General features: G+C 47.8%; 1 protein-coding gene across 5 annotated transcripts in view; it reads left to right on the top strand.

The window, feature by feature from the left end:
* The window catches only part of sdk1a (sidekick cell adhesion molecule 1a), a 225,406-nt gene that overhangs the window by 200,398 nt on the left and 5,849 nt on the right, over nucleotides 1-19,159 (top strand). For all 5 annotated transcript variants that reach the window (XM_031566320.2, XM_031566337.2, XM_031566328.2 and 2 more), the window contains 13 exons: nucleotides 1,854-2,048; nucleotides 3,511-3,712; nucleotides 4,972-5,075; nucleotides 5,578-5,648; nucleotides 6,453-6,585; nucleotides 9,034-9,090; nucleotides 9,601-9,702; nucleotides 12,815-12,930; nucleotides 13,895-14,081; nucleotides 14,638-14,775; nucleotides 15,527-15,688; nucleotides 17,140-17,265; nucleotides 17,650-17,814. In XM_031566320.2, coding sequence (XP_031422180.1) covers nucleotides 1,854-2,048; nucleotides 3,511-3,712; nucleotides 4,972-5,075; nucleotides 5,578-5,648; nucleotides 6,453-6,585; nucleotides 9,034-9,090; nucleotides 9,601-9,702; nucleotides 12,815-12,930; nucleotides 13,895-14,081; nucleotides 14,638-14,775; nucleotides 15,527-15,688; nucleotides 17,140-17,265; nucleotides 17,650-17,814 — 1,758 coding nt within the window. The remainder of the gene's footprint in view (nucleotides 1-1,853; nucleotides 2,049-3,510; nucleotides 3,713-4,971; nucleotides 5,076-5,577; nucleotides 5,649-6,452; nucleotides 6,586-9,033; nucleotides 9,091-9,600; nucleotides 9,703-12,814; nucleotides 12,931-13,894; nucleotides 14,082-14,637; nucleotides 14,776-15,526; nucleotides 15,689-17,139; nucleotides 17,266-17,649; nucleotides 17,815-19,159) is intronic.

The following is a 19,159-nucleotide window of genomic DNA, read 5'->3' as shown; positions in this document are numbered from 1 at the left end:
TTTCATCCTGACAGTGTACGTAAGGTCAAAATGATCTTGTGTTTTTCCAGACTCGGACCTAAAGGGGACTTTAATGAGTCCTCCTAGAGCAAACATACCTTTGTGCAATTTGCTTCCAATGTACTTAATGTAATTTAGTCATGTTCACTTCTGTGTATGTTCACTTCAGTCCTGTGTAGGGTCATTGAAATGGGTAACACTGGAATCTGTAAACTGGAGGCTCAAGCTTAGTTGTGTTGGCCGCAGTAAATGGGCGGAAGTGGATCCTGCAGCAAAGCTCACTTCAGACCTATGGGAGATGGCCGTCTGCTGCTCCCCTCACCCCTTGTGAGTGAGCGGGCAGCCCAGGCCTCTCCAGGACCAGCAATCGCCAGCCAATGAGGAGAAAATAGAGCTCCAGGAGTTCGGCGAGGGAGGTGGTGACCCAGCAAATTACACGGCCCAGCACCCTCTCGCAGCGAAAAAATGTAGTGAAAAGTGAAAAAGTCCCAGCAAACACGACATGGGTCACAGCTCCGTGGGCACAAGGAAAAAAAGAGTGGAGGGAGGAGAGGAGGTGACTGGAGCCAGCGGAGTGGTTTTCTACACATCCGAATTACCCGCTCGCAGCGCCCCTGACACCCCTGGCAAACAGCTCCCCGACATAAAAGCCGCTCGGAGGGGGGGCTGCTGTTATTTTCCACCGGCCCTGGTGGCTGGAGTGGACATTAGGATGAAATACCAGCCCCTGAGTGGTTCATGTTCCAGCACTCGGCCTAGTTTGTCATTACAGTGCAGCCCAAAGGCCGCCACGCGGAACGCTACACGGCAGAAAGATAAATAGATACTGGGATAATACAGCGCTGTTCTCGCGAGCCGGGGCTCAAGTCGGCTGCCCACGGATCTGTCTGCCCATGGCTGCATCCCGATAACACTCTCATTTGTTTGCCCCGAAGGTTTTCTCGACGTGCAGTCAATCTCCGATGAAAGTCATCTGGTAGCCTGCTGGGCAGTTTAACTGGGCATGTTTCATGTGTGTCGGCTCTGCAGTAACCATTTTAGGGGTCACAGAGGTAGAAATGTCTAGAGTGCAAGAATTTGATCACAGGATGGGATTGAACGCTGTTTGTTTTCATGTTATAGTAATGTGCCGCAAATTCATCCGTGGTACACGAGCATAGTGACCAGATGTGTAGAGTCACGAGCAGCAGACCAGGCGTACCATGGTGCCCACTCAGCCCCAGGTCCAAAATCTCATACTTCATTTTAGAGAGTAATGGAAATACAGGAGGCCCCACTAGTGAAGAAAAATTTAAATAATCCGTTTTCCCCTCTGATACGGGAGAGGAATGGCAAGGGAAAGTAACCAGGAGTTCATTTGAAGTTGGTGATAGTGGAACAAATTTTGAAGTGCGGTGAAGACCTTTGAAAGTCATTCATCATCAAGACTTCTCTATTCTTGGGGGTGTCTTTAAAACAGCTTTCCCTTTAAACTATTGGCTTTCAGACAAAGAAATAGTTTTTTTTCTTCATTATTTTGTTTTGTTTTTCCCTTTCTTTTTTTGTTCATTCTGTGGGATTCCAAAAACAATTTATGACCAGATTGTGTTGGAGAAAAATAATCTCTCGGCGGGAACATTTTGTGGTCAATAGAAGAGTGTTGAAAAAAAAGATCTATTTTGTTGATAACCAAGAAACAGACAGAGAAAGACAACAGAGAAAGAGAGACAGAGAGAGAGTGAGACAGACTGAGAGAGAGAGAGAGAATGTGTGAGAGAGAGAGAGCGAGAGAGAGGCAGAACAGCAGACTTGCAGGCAGATGGCCATAAACAACCACAGCCCAATAACACATCTTCCACCCTTCTCTATTCCAGGATATCAGGTGGCTTATCGGCTGGATACCGGAGACCCAAACCAGTTCACGACAGTGGTGGTGGGCCCAGACGCTCGCCAGTTCACAGCCTCGGGCCTGCGCCCGGAGTCGGCCTACATCTTCCGGATCAGCGCCAAAACAGAGCAGGGCTGGGGCACCGCAGCGCAGGCCATAGTCATCACCACCGAAGTCAGAGGTGACTGTCAATATCACATCCCGCTGTTTCAATACAAATACCTCTTAATGTGTCCTCTGTCTCTCTCCTGCTGTGTGCCCCCTTACTGTCACACTTGACCACTTTTTATATATGCCAGCCACTTCAGTACCTCTGAGGTCTGACAAGAGTATTACTGCCGCTTTTAACTTTATCAGCATTATGTTTCGTGTTAGCTTGTTCACTGCTGCCTCCATATTCCAAGAATGACCTTTACTGGTTTATTTAACCAGCGGAGGATGGAAATGGGGTATAAATACTCTTGGTGTCACGCAGAAAGGCACGGTGCTGAGACTCTCCAGCGATACAGCGCCGCGAGAGACACGTTTTTCTATCAGTTGTCTTTTAATTGCGTCAGTTTCTCTCAGTCCTTTCAGTAGGTTTGAGAAGACAAAGACCATTTCAACCTATGACCTCCTCAAGTGTGATTGATCTGGGCTCTTTTTTTTTTTAAACAAACCTCTTCTGAGTCACAAGCACTGACACAGGGACTAGGCCACTCGATAGCCTTCACAGTACATGATTTGCATCTTTAATGTCAATCGATAACGGACACCGTTAAAATAAACAATTATGCCTCCGCTCATCGACTGCTTCCATCGGAATCAATGGGGGGGTCATGCCCATGAGGGGGGTGACTAATACACAGACACAGCCCCATACACACATGCACGCACACACACACACACCCACACACACATGTGCATGCATAAAGACAAATAGAGTTATACGAATACTTTGCTGTGGACAAAAGCATCTGATAGATGCTTATGCTATAACTATATAAAAATACATGCACACACACACAAAAGTAATGCTTGTTGGAGCTTTCCACTGTGTATCCATCAGCAGCTCTGGTGTAAATTAAGTCCCAATCCCTTTCGTCAGTGTAGTCCTCCAGAGCCCTCCAAAGATCCAACCCCTGCATTTAGAGTGTCATCGTTTAAAAGACAACAAAACAGGATAAAGGGCCCTATTTGAGCAACACTGGTTTATGAAGCCCTTTCTTTGGGGGAAGGTCTAAAGAATACTAGTTTTTAATGTCTCCAGGGTCAGCGTTCAGAGCCACTGTCTTTAATTTCGCTTGTGTTTATGATTTGCACTGGAGCACATGAAAGGCTTGCGTTAGTCTCGAAGTGAACATCTTCATTTATCATACCATAAAAAAACTCTATTGCATGAAATTGTGAATTTGCGAAAAATGTGAATGAAACTATTTTCAGGAGGAAGAATATGTGTAGTGTACATGGAATACATGAACACATGTTGTACATGTATGTACCAATATGTGTACGATGTAGTCATTTCATATGATCTAGTAATATGTTGCTTAGCTACTCTAAATTATTATTTATATAATTTGTTTTATTGACTTTCTGAATGGGTGTTGCCACTGAGTGCTGTGCTGTGCTGTGCTGTAATCAGCCTGTGGTGTCCTCCTCAGAGCGTCCCCAGCCCCCGGTGCAGCTGAGTGTCCCCCAGGGCCTGGTGCAGTCCCGCCGGCTGCAGCTGGACTGGGTCCCCGGGGGCGACGGCTCGTCTCCGGTGCGCTACTTCACCCTGCAGACGCAAGAGCTGCCGGACGGGATCTGGCTCACCCACTCCTCCGCCATCGGACACAACTTCACCTCCTGGGACGTGGACCGGTGAGCGAGACCAAGCACCGAGTGTGTGACACAGAGAAGGAGAAACAGAGAAAACATACAACAAAAGTATTACATTGTGCACTACTCAGTGGAGATGAGTGTAGCATCGACAAGCGCAGGACAGCACATAACGGTACAGCACATTTTACAACTCAACATGTCCCAACAGGGCAAGGCACAGTAGTTACAGGACAGCTAACACAACACTACTCCTGCAAATCTAATCGATTATGCTCATGGCCACCTGTGTTGGTGCAGACAAGAGCAACGGAGAAGAACCACTAACGAATCTGACGGCGAGTTGATTTCACCGTGCACTCTGTGGATGAGTTTATTTCCCTCGTCTGCATCGGGGCAGTGAAACCCCCGCCTCGGATCCCGGCGCTGCTATTCTGCCTGAGTTATACGATGGGATTGTTATTAAACGCTAAGAAGGCTTTTTCCTCCAGGGCCGATTTATTGCTCTCGCCACGATTATGATTAGGAAAAAGTGCGAGTCGGTCCGCAGTGGCGTGGCACGCCAGCAGAGAAGCCCAGCCAGGCTGGCGTTTGAATTACATCGCTCGGCCTGCGACGGTGATTATCTGGGCAGTCAAATGCTATTTTATATGCATTCAGAGGGCCATCTCCTATTGCTTCTCGCCTCTCTCCTCCACTCTCTCTCGTTCTCTCGTTCTCTCTCTCTCTCTCTCTCTCTCTCTCTCTCATTCTCTCTCTGTTTGGGTCTGTCTGCTTCATCCTCCCTTTTTAACGGCCGCCCGAGCAGCGTGAGTGCCGTTAGATGGATTATTTAGGCTTGATTTGTGCCTGACTCTGCTGGTGGAGGATTAGTGGCCTGCTGGTGCGCTTCTCCTCTCCCCAGGCCCTTGGAGAAGATGACTCCTGCAGCGGCACTAGGCTGCGCAGAGATGCAGGAGCGGCCCAGAGAAACGGCAACGGTCTCCTCCGCAGATCGAGATAATTGAATCGAGTTGCGCGCTCACCTGCTGCACCATAGCTCACTCATTTACCAGTTTTATGTCTGTCGTGACTATGAGTTTTTGGGGCTGGAGAGGGATTTACCAACAAGTCAGATCTGTGTGACTGTGAGGTGTGTGTGTGTGGGTGGTGAGTGGGTGGAAGTGGGAAGGAGGATAGCTAGCATTGTCGGACAAAAGCACATGGTTCTTGCGAGATGGAGAAGGCCCAAAGCCTTACATGGCCCTGCATGCTGAGTGAACTAACTTGTAGCCTGTGTTTTCTTTCCCCCTGTCTCTCAGGCTCAAACCCTACACCTCCTACAAGCTGAGGATGATGGCGACTAACGACATCGGAGACAGCAAGTACAGCAAAGAGACGGACGCAGTCACCACCTTACAAGACAGTGAGTGGAGTCCTACTGAAGATGATGTACACACACAGGGCCTCTGGGCCGCTTGACTGATTTAGCATTGATTCACATGAGCGGCGTTGGAGTTATGCTTTGCGCTGTCTGCCGTCGTCGTATGTGTGGAGTAATGACTCACCAACATGCGTCATTGGATTATTCTGGGCAATGACAGGGACAGTTACTCACATTCTGAAAGTGATATTCTAGTCAAATGTAGGCTCTCTCACTGATTAACACTTAGCGTTGTGATGGTTGATGATAGGGGGTTAAGGGGAAACTGTATTCAACACAAAAGACAACACGAGGGCTCATCAGCACAAGTGCATTTTGGTACTGTGCAGACACAGATATTACATTTATACTTATTTTTATACTAGTAAAAGACATGGTACAAATCACTATGCACAAAATGAATGTGTCCGACACACTAACTGGTGATTAACCTTACCATCTTTTGAAATCATTACATTTTTCCCCCCACCTTCTCCGCCCACAGTTCCTGACGAAGCCCCTGACATCCAGGCTGTGAAGCCGTCCACCACCACATCAGTGTTGGTTCAGTGGCAGGTAATGGCATTAATACTGGCTTTCATCTCCTCAGAGGTCTCCCCCGAGTGGCCCCAGACACTGAAGTAACGCTGAGATTAATGGCGCCCGCCGCTCCGGTAGTGAACATGTTAAAAGGCTCCTTCTTAAAACACAGTAAACGTCCTCGCCACCCCACCCCACCCCATCCCCTGAAGGGTTTTAGGCCGTTAAACATGCACATTATGGGGCTGTAATGTGTTTAATTATCAGATTTTCATCAATGAAATGGAGCATTGGACCCAAAGGGTTCTCCACTGAAGAGCCTTGTCACCCATCACTTAGTATTCACGGCGGCAAGTTTGCATACATCAGTGACATGAAGTATTGATAACGTACATTTACCCAGTTCACACTCTGAGCGCTCCTGAGAGCTCGGGGTAATTAATATTCCACGCATGCGGGGCAATCAGCCCTCTAAAGGGATATTAATTAGCAGCTGAAACCTTTATTCACTGACCTATGAGTCCCAGATCATCACTCCCCGAACCTGCTTTATCAGTGGAAAACTGGAGGCCCCGGCAACTTGATTACTTTCAGGGGCTGGCTTTGTTAATTACTGACTGACTGAGAGCCCCCCAGAAATTAAATCCTCATCTCTTATTTATCTAATCACCCACTAATGCGTGAACACCCAGCAGTCTCTTTTTTTTCTTCAAATGTCACTTTTCCTTTTGCCCATACTATCATTTTTTTAATTATTATTATCTATTCGTTCTTTAATAAAGGACAGTGGCGAGCAAAAGGGGAGGAATTTGACCTTTAATTTAACGTGCAATGTTGCAGGCGCCCAAAGACGAAAGTGTGAACGGAGTGCTGGTGGGCTACCGTCTGTACTACAGAGAGCTCCAGTATGACAGCTCTCCACAGGAGCCAAAGAAGGCTGTCAACAGCTCGTCAACGCGCACCGATCTGGCAGGTAGGATAAAGAGGACGGAGGTTTGAAAAGGCTCTGTTCAAGAACCCTGTCACTAGCAGAGAGGTGTGTGTGTGTGTGTGTGTGTGTGTGTGTGTGTGTGTGTGTGTGTGTGTGTGTGTGTGTGTGTGTGTGTGTGTGTGTGTGTGTGTGTGTGTGTGTGTGTGTGTGTGTGTGTGTGTGTGTGTGTGTGTGTGTGTGTGTGTGTGTGTGTGTGTGTGTGTGTGAGAGAGAGAGGGAGAATTTATGTGTGTGTGAGTGTGATGTTTACAGTCATAACTAAAAGCTGCAGAATTTAGAATGCAAAAGTTGCATTTAGAATGTGTTTTATTACCAGTTTTAATGATTTGATCACAAGAAATGTTGTGTTTCCACACTCCTGTGTCTCTGCGCTTGTTTACTCCTCTGCGTAAGGCCCTCCATTATTCAGTGGGTGATGCCGAGTGGAACAATAAGCCCTGCATTCAGCTCTCTGTCATTTCAAGCTGGGCCCAGAATTACAGTTGGATCGCCATCTCCGAGAGTCTTTGAAATGCTTGAAGTAGCCCGTGAAATATTCGTCAATATGCTGAATATTTGTGCGGCCAAAGCTAGGGCAACCAGGCTTGAACTTTATCTGAAAGGTTTTAATGCCGTGCCTTCACGTTCATCTCTCTCACTTTCTCTCTCCCCCTATCTCTCTCTCTCTTTCTTCCCTTCTCCCTCTCTCTCTTTCACTCTCTCTCACTCCCTCTCTCTCTCTCCCTCCCTTTCTCTCCCTCTCTCTCTCTCTGCCTCTCTTTCTCTGCCTCTCTTTCTCTCACTCTCTCTTTTTCTCTCCCTCTTTTTCTCTCTCCCTCTCTTTCTCTCTCTCTCTCTCTCTCTCTCTCTCTCTCTCTCTCTCTCTCTCTCTCTGGTGCTTTCTGTTCAGTCGAGGACTAATTTTCCAGTGGCTGACTGAGCGGAGGTGAACTCATTACATGCCTGTGCTGCGTGAGGTGTGGAATCATGAGTCTGAGCTCAAGTCTTGGGCAGTGAGCATGCCACTGCACTCCTCTCACCGACGGCCATCCACGCCGCTAAATCTCTTTTGACAAATTGGACTCAGCAGTGTTGACAGCATTTAAATGCACAAGCCTAGAGCAGCCAAGCAAGGAAGCATATTTAATTTTTTTCCACCCTCCCTTTTCTTCCTTCCTTCCTTCCTTCCCTTCCTTCACCAGCCAGTCAGGCCAGTAGTGTGCCATATCTCCTCCGTCCTCTCAGGCCAAACGTGGGCTGCCATGTGCAGGCTTTAAGAAAATGATCTTTAGAGGCCTCATGGAGAGTGCCAAAAATAGGGCTTTTGTGAGGGCTTGTCACCCAAAACTCTACACGCCACCCACAGTGTGTCCAGGATATTATTATAACTATTATTAGTATTGTTATTATTGTTGTTGTTGTTATTGTTTATTTTGGGGGCGGGGGAGCAGGGCGTGCAGTTGTTGAAGTCTATTAATGTGGCTTTTGAAATGGAAATTAATTTTGTCTACCTACCTGACAGCATATTGGAGTGTAGTGTAGCATATCCCTCCAGAGGAGGATATAAACCCACACACAGTAGATGCTGTCACGCCATGCAATGAAACACATTCTTTTTCAACACATCTATTATTATAAGTAGTACTCCAGTTCCATAACACATATTTATAGTAGTAGTAGTGGTAGTAGCAGTAGCAGTAGTAGTAGTAGTAGTAGTAGCAGTAGCAGCAATAGTAGTAGCAGTAACAGTAGTAGTAGCAGTAGCAGTAGTAGTAGCAGTAGTAACAGTAGTAGTAGCAGTAGTAACATTAGTAGTAGTAGTAGTAGTAGCAGTAGTAGTAGTAGCAGTAGTAGTAGTAGTAGCAGCAGCAGCAGCAGCAGCAGCAGCAGCAGCAGCAGCAGTAGCAGTAGCAGCAGCAGTAGCAGCAGCAGTAGCAGTAGCAGTAGCAGTAGCAGTAGCAGTAGCAGTAGTAGTAGTAGTAGTAGGAGCAGCAGCAGCAGCAGCAGCAGCAGCAGCAGCAGCAGTAGTAGTAAAGGTTGCAGCAGTAGTTGGAGGAGGAGGAGTAATGGTATTTTTTAGTATCTAAATTGGTTTGGGTAACCCAGGTTAGAGTTATTTTTTTACAAATCCTACTAAGCAGCTCATGTGTCTGGGGCTTATGGTGAAGTGTGGGCTGTATTGGCTGTGGAATCCTTTCTGATGCCTCTCTTCGGAAGTCAAGATGAGCGTCACAAGATTTCATCAATCATGTGGAGAAGCCTCTGATGAGCTAGATCTGGCAGAGAGCAGGAAATTTATGGCCATGTTATGAAATATCTCTTTGATTTGTGTTTGCCAGCTTTGCTTATGTTGTAATGCATCCCTCTCTCTTGTCCCCCCCCCCTCAATATTTCTCTCTACCAAATCTCTCTATCTCCATATTTCTCTATATTTCTCTCTCTCTCCATCAGGCAAAAGCACTGTGAAGACCGTGAGCAATCCTTCGCTAACCGAATTTGAGTTAACGCGTAAGTTACTCATTTAATCGTCTATCTATTTTAAGGAAGCCTGCTTTGAAGTCCTAACAAAATATTCAGCACTGCCTCTGGCAAGGAAGGGTAATCCCAAATGCTCTCTCCCCTGTTCTGAAATACAAGGTGCTTCTTCTAATCTCTCTATTTTGGCTGCAAACTGTTTGCCTGCGGATATTCAGGGGGGAATCTCTTTTTTTGCTTTTGTACTCCGAGTCACGTGAGTCCTTTTCTTGTGGCGCAGGGACTCATTCCAAACAAATAGAATAATGCCTGCCCCACTCATACAATAATACACCAGTTTCATGGCAGAAGAGTGTGGGGGGATAGAAAGAAAAGAAAGCAATATCTCCCTGAAGCCACTGCTGGAGTCTTATAGGCTTCTGTCACTTCCCTTTCATCTGGCAACAAAGAAGGAACGTCTCCATCTTGTCAATCTCAATGTCGAGCTTTTATGTTATTGTGTTGTCCCGCTAATTTTTTTTTCTCTTTGCCTCTCTCCACCAGAGCTGCAGAAATACAGACGCTATGAAATAGTGATGACAGCTTACAATATAATCGGCGAGAGTCCGCCCAGCGCTCCATTTGAGGTGTTTGTCGGCGAAGCAGGTACGGAACGCCTTTATCGCCCGTCAGTCATCATCACGGATGTGAAAATCATCCAGTGATCGTCAGATGATTGTCGGCCTCAGCACTTTATTGTGGAAGCGTTGTCTACTTTTGTTGCCACTTGGAATGCAGCAAATTGCAGGGTGGGGTTGGTTTGGAAATGCTACATTAAGTAAAGATGACCTTTTAGCATCTATCAGCCTGCGTAATTTCTCTTACAAATTGCCTATGAATGTTAACATGAGACGATCCATCAAAAAGTTTTGGGTTGGTTTCTGGGGTTGCTGTTTGTCCTTTGGAGGATTTTATTAAGAAACTGACACCGCTTTGAGAAGGCCTGAATGCAGTATCGCCACTCAAGCAGAAGTGGCTGCTGGGTTGATGGAGGTCACCCTTCCATCTGACCGAGGCCTCCATCACCTTATGTCATCATAGCTATGCGAGGGAATCCATTAGACGGGGGCATGAAGGCAAAACCCACACACCACACACACACACATAGACACACACATGCCTCCTTAAGCCCCTGACAGCGTCTGTAGGCGGTGATGATGGACAGCAGACGTGAGACGTGAGGTTGGGGTCGAATTGAAATGCCCAGGAGTGCACACTGAGGGTAGGGTGCTGCAACCCATCCGGGGCTGACACCGGCCATGACAGATATGAATTGCGATTTCTCGAATGTGTCAAAAGGAGAGCGGAGGGGGGGGGGGGGTTGGGGGTACTGGAGTGGAAGGGAGAAGGGGGAGTAAGACATATTGACGATACAATAGGGAGGTGTGCACTGAGCAGTGACAGGAGACAGTGACCAGTCTGACGCCACTGGCTGTTTTAGTGGACAGGGAGCTGTTGTGAGGCATTCGTCATCTGCCTGAGTGACAGCTGTCACCGCGAGCAGGCGTCACGTTCCCTCATCTGCTCTTCCCTCTCTAGCTCACCCCCATAGCAGCTCATGTCCTGGCTGAAGCAGAGGAAGGGAGGGGCTCCTGGGCGTGGCGCTCTTTTGAGAGATTCGTTTAAAAGGGGGAAAAAAAAGGTTGTAACTGAATCTGAATGACCTGGACACGCCGGGAAGAGCCAGGAATAGCAGCGGCGTAGGATCAGTTTGTCTCGTTTGAGCAGCGCTTTTGTGCTCAACGGGTTGCTTTTTCTTTTTTCTTTTTTTCTGCAGGTCTTTTTTTCACTCCTGCTTTCACATTTCATTTCAGCCTATGTACTTGACCTTGCTGAGATAGAGATTTTACAGGAGGGGAAAAAAGCCTGGCTTTTATTGTGGATGACAGCAGAAACATATTGTTCTTAAACCTGTGAGAGGCTGGACACACACACACACACACACACACACACACACACACACTCATGCGCACACACTCACACTCACGCATTGGTTTCAATGAACCACATCTTTGAAAGCTTCTGGCTCAGCAAAGGACAGACGCAGCATGTTAATCATGTCCATTTACCTGCTGTCTCTTTGTCAAAAACTGTTCAATTGGCAAAAAAAATCAAAACAAAATCCAAAAGCTCCCTCCAGGCTTTTAACCATCCCTGTTGCTTGAAAAACAGCTACTGTGATGGGCTCCTATTTGCCGTCTAACACGACTACCCTGTGCCTTAAGAGCAGGCACGCACTGGACCGCCTCACCTAATGAGCTGCCAGAAGGACCCGAGCCAAACATGACAGCTTTGAAGACACAACATCGAGAATGCAACGCTAATTGCACAGGAGAGGCAGAACATTTTTGCCCCCAGAAAATGCGACAGCGCAGGGAGCTGGACTGACTGTTTTCTCGTGAGCCCGGCTGCCGCTGTGGCCAGACCCATCTGCATATAGCACGAGGCACATTTGATCAATGGGAGCGCAGCTGGCCCTGCTCTGTGCCGCGATCAATCGCAGCGCTATCGAGCGTGCCGCGGCCCTCGTTTTGGAAATGTATCGAAAGCGGGCAAATTGCCGCAAACGCGAGCTGTCACTTTTCAGCCTTTCAGGTTCTCCCTGCAAAGAGTCATGAAATATTTACAAAACATGGAGCTGTCTTAGTTTAGCGTCACACCCACACGTGAAGTGTGCAAACACATCACTGTCTCTGATTGCCATGGTAGTTCTTACTTAGCCTAGGTCTAGTGTCACTCACTAACTAGTGTTAGTTTTCCTTTTTCCTAATCCCCCCCCCTTTCTTTCTCGTAAGGAGTTTAATGAAGCAGTAAATATGAATCTGTCATGGCGAGCTCCAGCAGCTGGCTTTGCAGCCGGGGTTATCAGCATCAGGTTATTAGCGGCGTCATTAGAAAAAGGCCAGGCCGGGAGAGAGTCCTCTCGACAGCAGGAGGTGCGCCCGCGCTGCAAACAAACAAATGAATTTCCCGCTGATTAACGTCAGGTTGGCACAGAGTCGGGGGCCGGGGGAAGAGGGGGTGGGGATGGGGGGCTGGGTTGCCAGGCAGCGGGGCGGCGATGGAGGATGCTGGGCAACGGGACTACGCTGCTCTTAAAGCCTGCTGGGTCGTGGCCAGAGATCAGAAAAATAGACTCTGCTGGAGAGCACTTGGAACGCTTATTTTCGTTTATTTTTTCCAATGATGCCAGAGACCCCCTACCACCATCACCAGCAGCAGCACCATCAGCACCACCCCCCTCCCCCCCCCACCCCCTTCACTCCACGCCTCAAGGCTCTTAAATATGCTCCAGATTTATGGCATCTGAGAACCACACTATTTATTCCCCTCTTCCAAAAGCACTCATGCAGAAGTGGCATTGTGGTTACCAACAAGTGTGGTAAAATACTTTTTTTGTCCTTTGGAATTGCTGTACAGTTTAATGGTGGTGACCCTCACCTTGGTGGCGCTGGACTCCTTCACAGCCCATCAGGTTTTGCATTAAGTTCTGTGTGGCATTGCGACAGCAGCTGTGAAGTGCTTCGTGGCTGTGAAGCTGTGTCTTCGTTGGAACCGCTGCACTCACTGTGGTGTGTGTGTGTGTGTGTGTGTGTGTGTGTGTGTGTGTGTGTGTGTGTGTGTGTGTGTGTGTGTGTGTGTGTGTGTGTGTCATCATGTGTCTCTCCGAGTGACTGGTTGTGTTGGCCTCACGGTGTTGTACCCGCTCTGCCCTCAGCTCCTTCTGTGGCCCCCCAGAACATCCGGGTCAGTCCCCTCTCCTCGTCCCAGCTGGAGGTGCTGTGGGAGCCACCGCCCGTGGAAACCCAAAATGGCATCATTCAAGGCTACAAGGTGACTACCGCCACTCTTCTGCCCATCTCTACCTCCACCTCTGCCTTTGTCAGTCTCTCTCTCTCTCTCTCTCTCTCTCTCTCTCTCTCTCTCTCTCTCTCTCTCGCTCTCTCTCTCTCTTTCACTGTTTCACTTCCACTTTCCATGTCTTTCCCTAAATTCCCTCTCTCTCTCTTCCTCCCTTTGTTTTTTCTCATCTCTAATTCTCACAGCCTCTCTTTGCCCGTCTCTTTCTCACACCATCTTGTTCATGCATTTATTTATTTGTATTACTCTGCAGCAGTCTCTCATTTTTCATCATTCTCTCTTGCTCTTTCGCTCATTGCCTCTCGCTCTCCTTGCATTTCTTTTATACTCTGTCTCCAGTACCCATTTCCCTTTTCTTTTTTCTTCCTTACTGCCATCTCCTAAGGAGGAGGAATGGGCCAAATCTAAGACATACTACATGCTGTGAATCACATTATGATGTCTGACAGAGCGATAGAGATAACTATATTTGGGCTTAGATCAATTTCATTTTGGCCCGTGATTACCCTGAAATACATTTCACGTTAATGTTTCAAATTCTAAATTTGTGTATGGATCAATGACTGTAATCAGCACGCACATCGTAAGCGCATTTTAAAACTGAAGCAGCCGAAAGGAACCACAGAATGGAAGAGATTTAACCACATACGGGTTGGGTTCTGGGCAGACCTGACTGATATTCTGTTTACCATGCATGTGTGGCTCCAAAAAGCACAGACTCTGACTCCAATTTGAACATTTATGTATTTTGGCTTTATTTCTGTGTAACGGAAGAGTATGTCGGCATGCTGTCCATGCTTTCTCCAGTCATTGGTGCGGTTTCAGGAAAGAGATGCACACTGTTGCATCTAAGTGTCGTCTGACCCCACCCCTCTCTCTCTCTCTCTCTCTCTCTCTCTCTCTCTCTCTCTCTCTCTCTCTCTCTCTCTCACTCCAGATCCATTACTGGGAAATGGACAATCAAAACGAGACAGAGAAGGTGAAGATCCTCTTCCTGCCGGAGACCATGGTGAAGCTGAAGAACCTGACCAGCTACACGTTCTACCAGGTGAAGCTCTCTGCCTTCAATGCGGCTGGCAACGGCCCCCTCAGCGAGCCCAGAAAAGGACGCACTCTCCAAGCAGGTGAGCGCACACGCCTCCCCAGGTGTTTGTGACCCCCCCCCCCCATCCCTTTCGCATTGTTGTCCCCTCATGTCATTCATATTAGCTATTCATGTGTTTCATATGAAATCAGGCCGTTGTTGAATTATGTCCCTACAAATCTGTCACAGACAGCAGAGTCATTTAACCTGAGGCTTTGCCTCTTTGATATGACAAGGGAGAGTCACCGACCCCCTCCCCCCAAACCCCCCCCCCCCCCACACACACACACACACACACACACACACACACACACACACACAAACAAAAACACAGAAAACAGTTATTCAAAAATTATTCAAATAGCCCTGATGTGACCTCATTTTGAATGGAAATGCACCCACTGTCTTGTCCCCTCCCAGTCTTTCTTCATAATGCTCAGACAGGCTTAAAATATCTCCACACTCAACACGTGCACAAACACAACCTATAAAGTTTGTTACTTCTATTTCAGGTAGGTGATGTGTAGATGTGTAAAATTGCATCAATGCGCAGTGTAGAGAACTAATCCCAGATGGCGTTTGTTCTGGTCCCTCAGCACCCAGCGCTCCAAGCTTCGTGTCTTTCTCGGAGGTGACGAGCAGCACGCTGAATGTCTCCTGGGGCTTCCCTCTGTCTCCCAACGGCGTGGTGGAGGGCTACAGGGTGGTCTACGAGCCCACTGCCCCCATCCATGGTAGGATTCCGCAGCTGGGACATTTCTAGTTTTTTAGTTTTTTTATATGTCTGTTGGTTTATAATTTACTGTGAGCGTCATCTCAAAAATCTGAGGCCTGAGCCTCCAAGAGCAAACGTTTGGCTTTCATCTGAGCAAAAACCTGCCTAGGGCCAACCATCATGAGAGAAATACTCTTTAAATCACTCATTTAACCAAACAGAATGATTCCTTTTTTTAAAGTCAAATCAATACAATTTCTGTAGTGAAATAGAGCTTCTTTGCTGAGCCCACTAGGTGGCACTCTGCTGTTGTCTCTCTACACGCTGCTTGTTGTGAGGTAGTAATTGGCTCAGTTGTTTTGACAGAGGAGTTGAGCTGACTGCTAACTGCTGTGCAGCGATCAGCTCCCAAACTGGCCCCGCACAAAAACTCATTTTTAGCCCGGCAACTGGGTGACAGGCTGCGTGCCACACACGACAACAGAGTCCTGCTGCAAGGCAAATTACAGGACTTAATCATATCATCCACATACCCACACACACATATCCTTCTCTCCCTTTCTCTCTCTGTCCCTCACTCTGTCCTTCTCTCTCTCTCTCTCTCTCTCTCTCTCTCTCTCTCTTTCTCACACTCCGTGTCAACATGTACCTCGCTGATTGAATCCCATCAATAATGCAACAGGCTTAGGTGTATCTCTAACGGGTGTGCTTGGGTCCCCCTCTGAGAGGCTGAGAGCTGACCATCTGTCACGTCCCGCTCCCTCCCGCAGGTGTCAGCAAGGTGGTGACGGTGGACATCAGGGGCAGCTGGCAGCGCTGGCTGAAGGTGCGGGATCTCACCAAAGGGGTGACCTACTGCTTCCGCGTGCAGGCCAAGACCATCAGCTACGGGCCCGAGGCCGAGGCCAACATCACCGCCGGCCCCGTGGAAGGTGGGAGAAGCACCGCCGACAGCTCACCTCGCACCCGCACCTCCATCAGTCTTCCCCCCCCTGGCAAACAAACAAGCTGATAAACAAACAAACAAACAGCTTGCCACACCTGCTGCTCAGCGTGCAAGATCTCTCTCACTCTCCTCCTGTGTCACTCGCCATGACACTCTCCATCTCTCTAACTCTCTCTCGCCATCCCTTCCCCTCTCTCTCTCTCTCTCCATCCCTTCCCCTCTCTCTCTCCATCCCTTCCCCTCTCTCTCTCTATCTCCATCCCTTCCCCTCTGTCTCTCCATCCCCATCCCTTCCCCTCTGTCTCTCCATCCCTTCCCCCCTCTCTCTCTCTCTCTCTCTCTCTCTCTCCCTCCCCTTATCTATGTCTATCTCTGTTGTCTGACTCTTCATCTGTCTCCTTCTCTAGCTCTTTCTCACTCTCTCCAGCTCACACCCCATCTTTCTTATTCGCACTCTGTCTCCATCCCCCCCCCTCCTCATCCTCCTCTTTCCCATTCTCTCCGTGTTTGAACATTAGTAACCTAAGGCACAGAAGCACTTCTTTAGGCCATGATCAATAAGTCACTGCAGCGTAGGCGTCTGGTTCAGGAAACATTGAGGCAACGTTGCCTGCCTCCAATGGCTCTGTTTATGCAGCTCCTGAGGTGGTTATTAATTCTCATTATGAAATATCAAGGCTGGCGCAGTGGCAGTAAGAGAAATCACAGAGCTCAATTTGTAAGCGCACGACTTTGAAATATGACCCGGGTCATGTGCTGCAGCAGGTCAACACTACATCTGGGAACACAGAGCCTTGGTTCTTTTTTTTTAATCCCCATCACAGTGGCTATATACTATGTGCTTGTTTTTTTTAGCTTGCTTTATATATCGCACACACTCTCGGAGAGCAGCTGATGTAATATCACAGCGATTTTTGTGTTCAGCCATCTTCACATGTAGAGTGTGTAGATTTCATCAGTTAGTCGTGACTTTCTAAGTCTAGTTCCAGAAGTTCAGCAAGTAGTCTCTGTGAATTACCCTATGTATTAGTCTGTGCCTTGTAATGCCCAGAAGTGCCAGAGGAACTGTAGGGTAGAGGCCTGCACCCGTGAGGCCCAGTGCAAAAGAGTGCGGAGTGCGGGTGCAAATTTTCACTGCAGAGTGTGGGTGGGTGCGGGTGGGAAGAAACTGACGTGGGAGTGGGAGCAGGAGCGGTAGAAAGACATGACTCGTGGGACTCCCGCAAGTTATAAATATATGTATAAAATGAAATAAAAGTAGATTTTCTTTTTGTTCTTACAGAATGTTATTTGTGATTGCATGAGAGCAGCAAGAAATAACCCATGTTTTACATGAAGAGGTGCAAGATTGATAGTTTTTACGCACTGCACATTTTCATGGGAGCGTGCACGTGCAGGACTGAGAAATCAATCCCGTCTTCTTCATCTTGCTTTCAGGATCCCCAAGTTCTCCGGTAGAGATGTCCATCACCAAGTCCACCTCTGCCCTCACTCTCCACTGGGCGCCAGGGAACGCAGGGTCCGGGCATCTCACCGGCTACGTGATCGAGGCACGGCCCTCAGGTATGACCTTCGTCCGCAGTTTCGGCTTGGATTCTATTTTGGAATATCAGCACTGGAACTGAACTGGAGGGTAGAATCAAATAACAAACTGAAATCAACAGAGTTCAAAACTTTTCCACATCTCCAAAGGGCCTTTTTACCAGACAGCATCTCCCTATGACTAGACCGCTGTCTGGGAATCAACACCTTAAGTTTCTTCAACAAGTGTGTATTTTTATTTTATTTTTTAAACAGTCCAGGACCATCAATGTGGGAGTGGATCTGAACCTGAGTGAACGTGTAGTCAAAGTGATCATGGTGTCAGCCCACGTGACCCTCCTTTTTCCTCCCTTCTGTCTTTCCTCGCCTCCTTACTTATTCCTCTTCCTCTTCCTCATCTGCCAGACGAGGGCCTGTGGGACACGTTTGTGAGGCTCCTGCCACCCAGCAGCACGTCGCACGTCATCAGCCTGGATCGCCTGCGCCAGGGGGTCAGCTACCAGTTCCGGGTCCTCGCCATCAACCATTTTGGCTACGGTGAACCAAGTGTGCCATCTGCTGCCATGTCAGGTAATTGCAGTTGTGTATTTCACTCTACCTCCACCTCTCCCTAGTACCATCTCTAGTCCTCTCTCTTTTTTTTCTTTTTCTCACTGCATCCCTCTTTCTCTCTCTCTCTCTCTCGCTCCCTCTCCTTTATCTAGTGTTTCTGTCCCCTAAACATCATTTTTTTGAGCATGTGCCCACTTATGCTGCAGCAGTGGTCTTTCAGTTTGTCAGCAGTTCTATCGCGCTATCATCAGAATCTTTGGTCACTACGCAGCTCTAAAGGAATCCTCTGTTCGGAATCCTCAGCTTTGAATCATGTGTAATGTCCAGTGACGTATACAGCTGACCCCTGGGCGGGCTCTGCCTCCAGTTTGCAATCCCTTCCGTTAGACTCTGCTGAGTGCTCCTCTTGCTCAGATTAGCTCTGTGGAGACATCTGCTACGGTGCCAACACTGTAGGCAGGAAGCACCAGGGGAGATTTTTACAATAATTCAAAACAAATGGAAGCGTTCAGTTTAATATTAATTAAAGCACTAAATACGCTGATCAGCCGAGTGTTGTTCTAGGCTCTGAGTGGGTGCCGTATGGATACTGAACTGTGGCCAAGGGATGGGTGAAGCTCAGATAAGTAGGCACCCTGAAATGAAGAAGTGTGATGTGGAAGAGGCAAGGATGCACTTACTGCGCGTACCCAAGGATAGGACAGTGTGATGGCCTATCATGGCTAGAGTTGAGTATGTGCTCTGACTGCCACATCTACAAGGATTCCTGTACCTTCACCTAGTTGGCTAGTTGAGCATTACCCTTAATTGCCTTGTTGTTCCTTCCATAAGCTATCTTCTGTGTTTATGGAACAGAGGCAAGCGTGAACTATAACCATTGACCCTCCTTATTCAATGATTGTAAATGATGTCACACCTGTGCTCTAACGTACGTCATGCATTCTTTCTCCTGTCCTCTTGTGCCACCTCACGTAGTGAAGTAAGTGATCATCCGGTTGATCAGAGCCGTCCAAATTTGGGCATGTCTCAGCCTGCATATCACCGGGTCCATCGTTGTGCTTCTGTGCTTATCTTCACGGATGTTTGTGACGCATGACATTTCTGCTGTGCACTTTACTCCATATGCCAAAGAATGTTTGGCAATACAGACTTTGTTGAATTCTTTTTGTTTGTTTGTTTGTTTGTTTGTTTCCAGGTGTCTCATCAGTTCAAACTGAAAAATCGATAGACAGGTGTCATAGCCCTAGCTTTTCAGTGCGCTTCTGCCACTGTCACTCTGCGTCAGCCAGACAGCCATCTGTCATCCCCGCACGTATCTGAACACTGTTTGTTTGGCACGACTGGAATGTTGTCCGTTTGGTAA

The sequence above is a fragment of the Clupea harengus genome, chromosome 1 (assembly GCF_900700415.2).
Source record: "Clupea harengus chromosome 1, Ch_v2.0.2, whole genome shotgun sequence".
NCBI lineage: Eukaryota > Metazoa > Chordata > Actinopteri > Clupeiformes > Clupeidae > Clupea > Clupea harengus.
The sequence above is the reverse complement of the archived record's forward strand: the minus strand, read 5'-3'. Positions and strand labels throughout refer to the sequence as shown.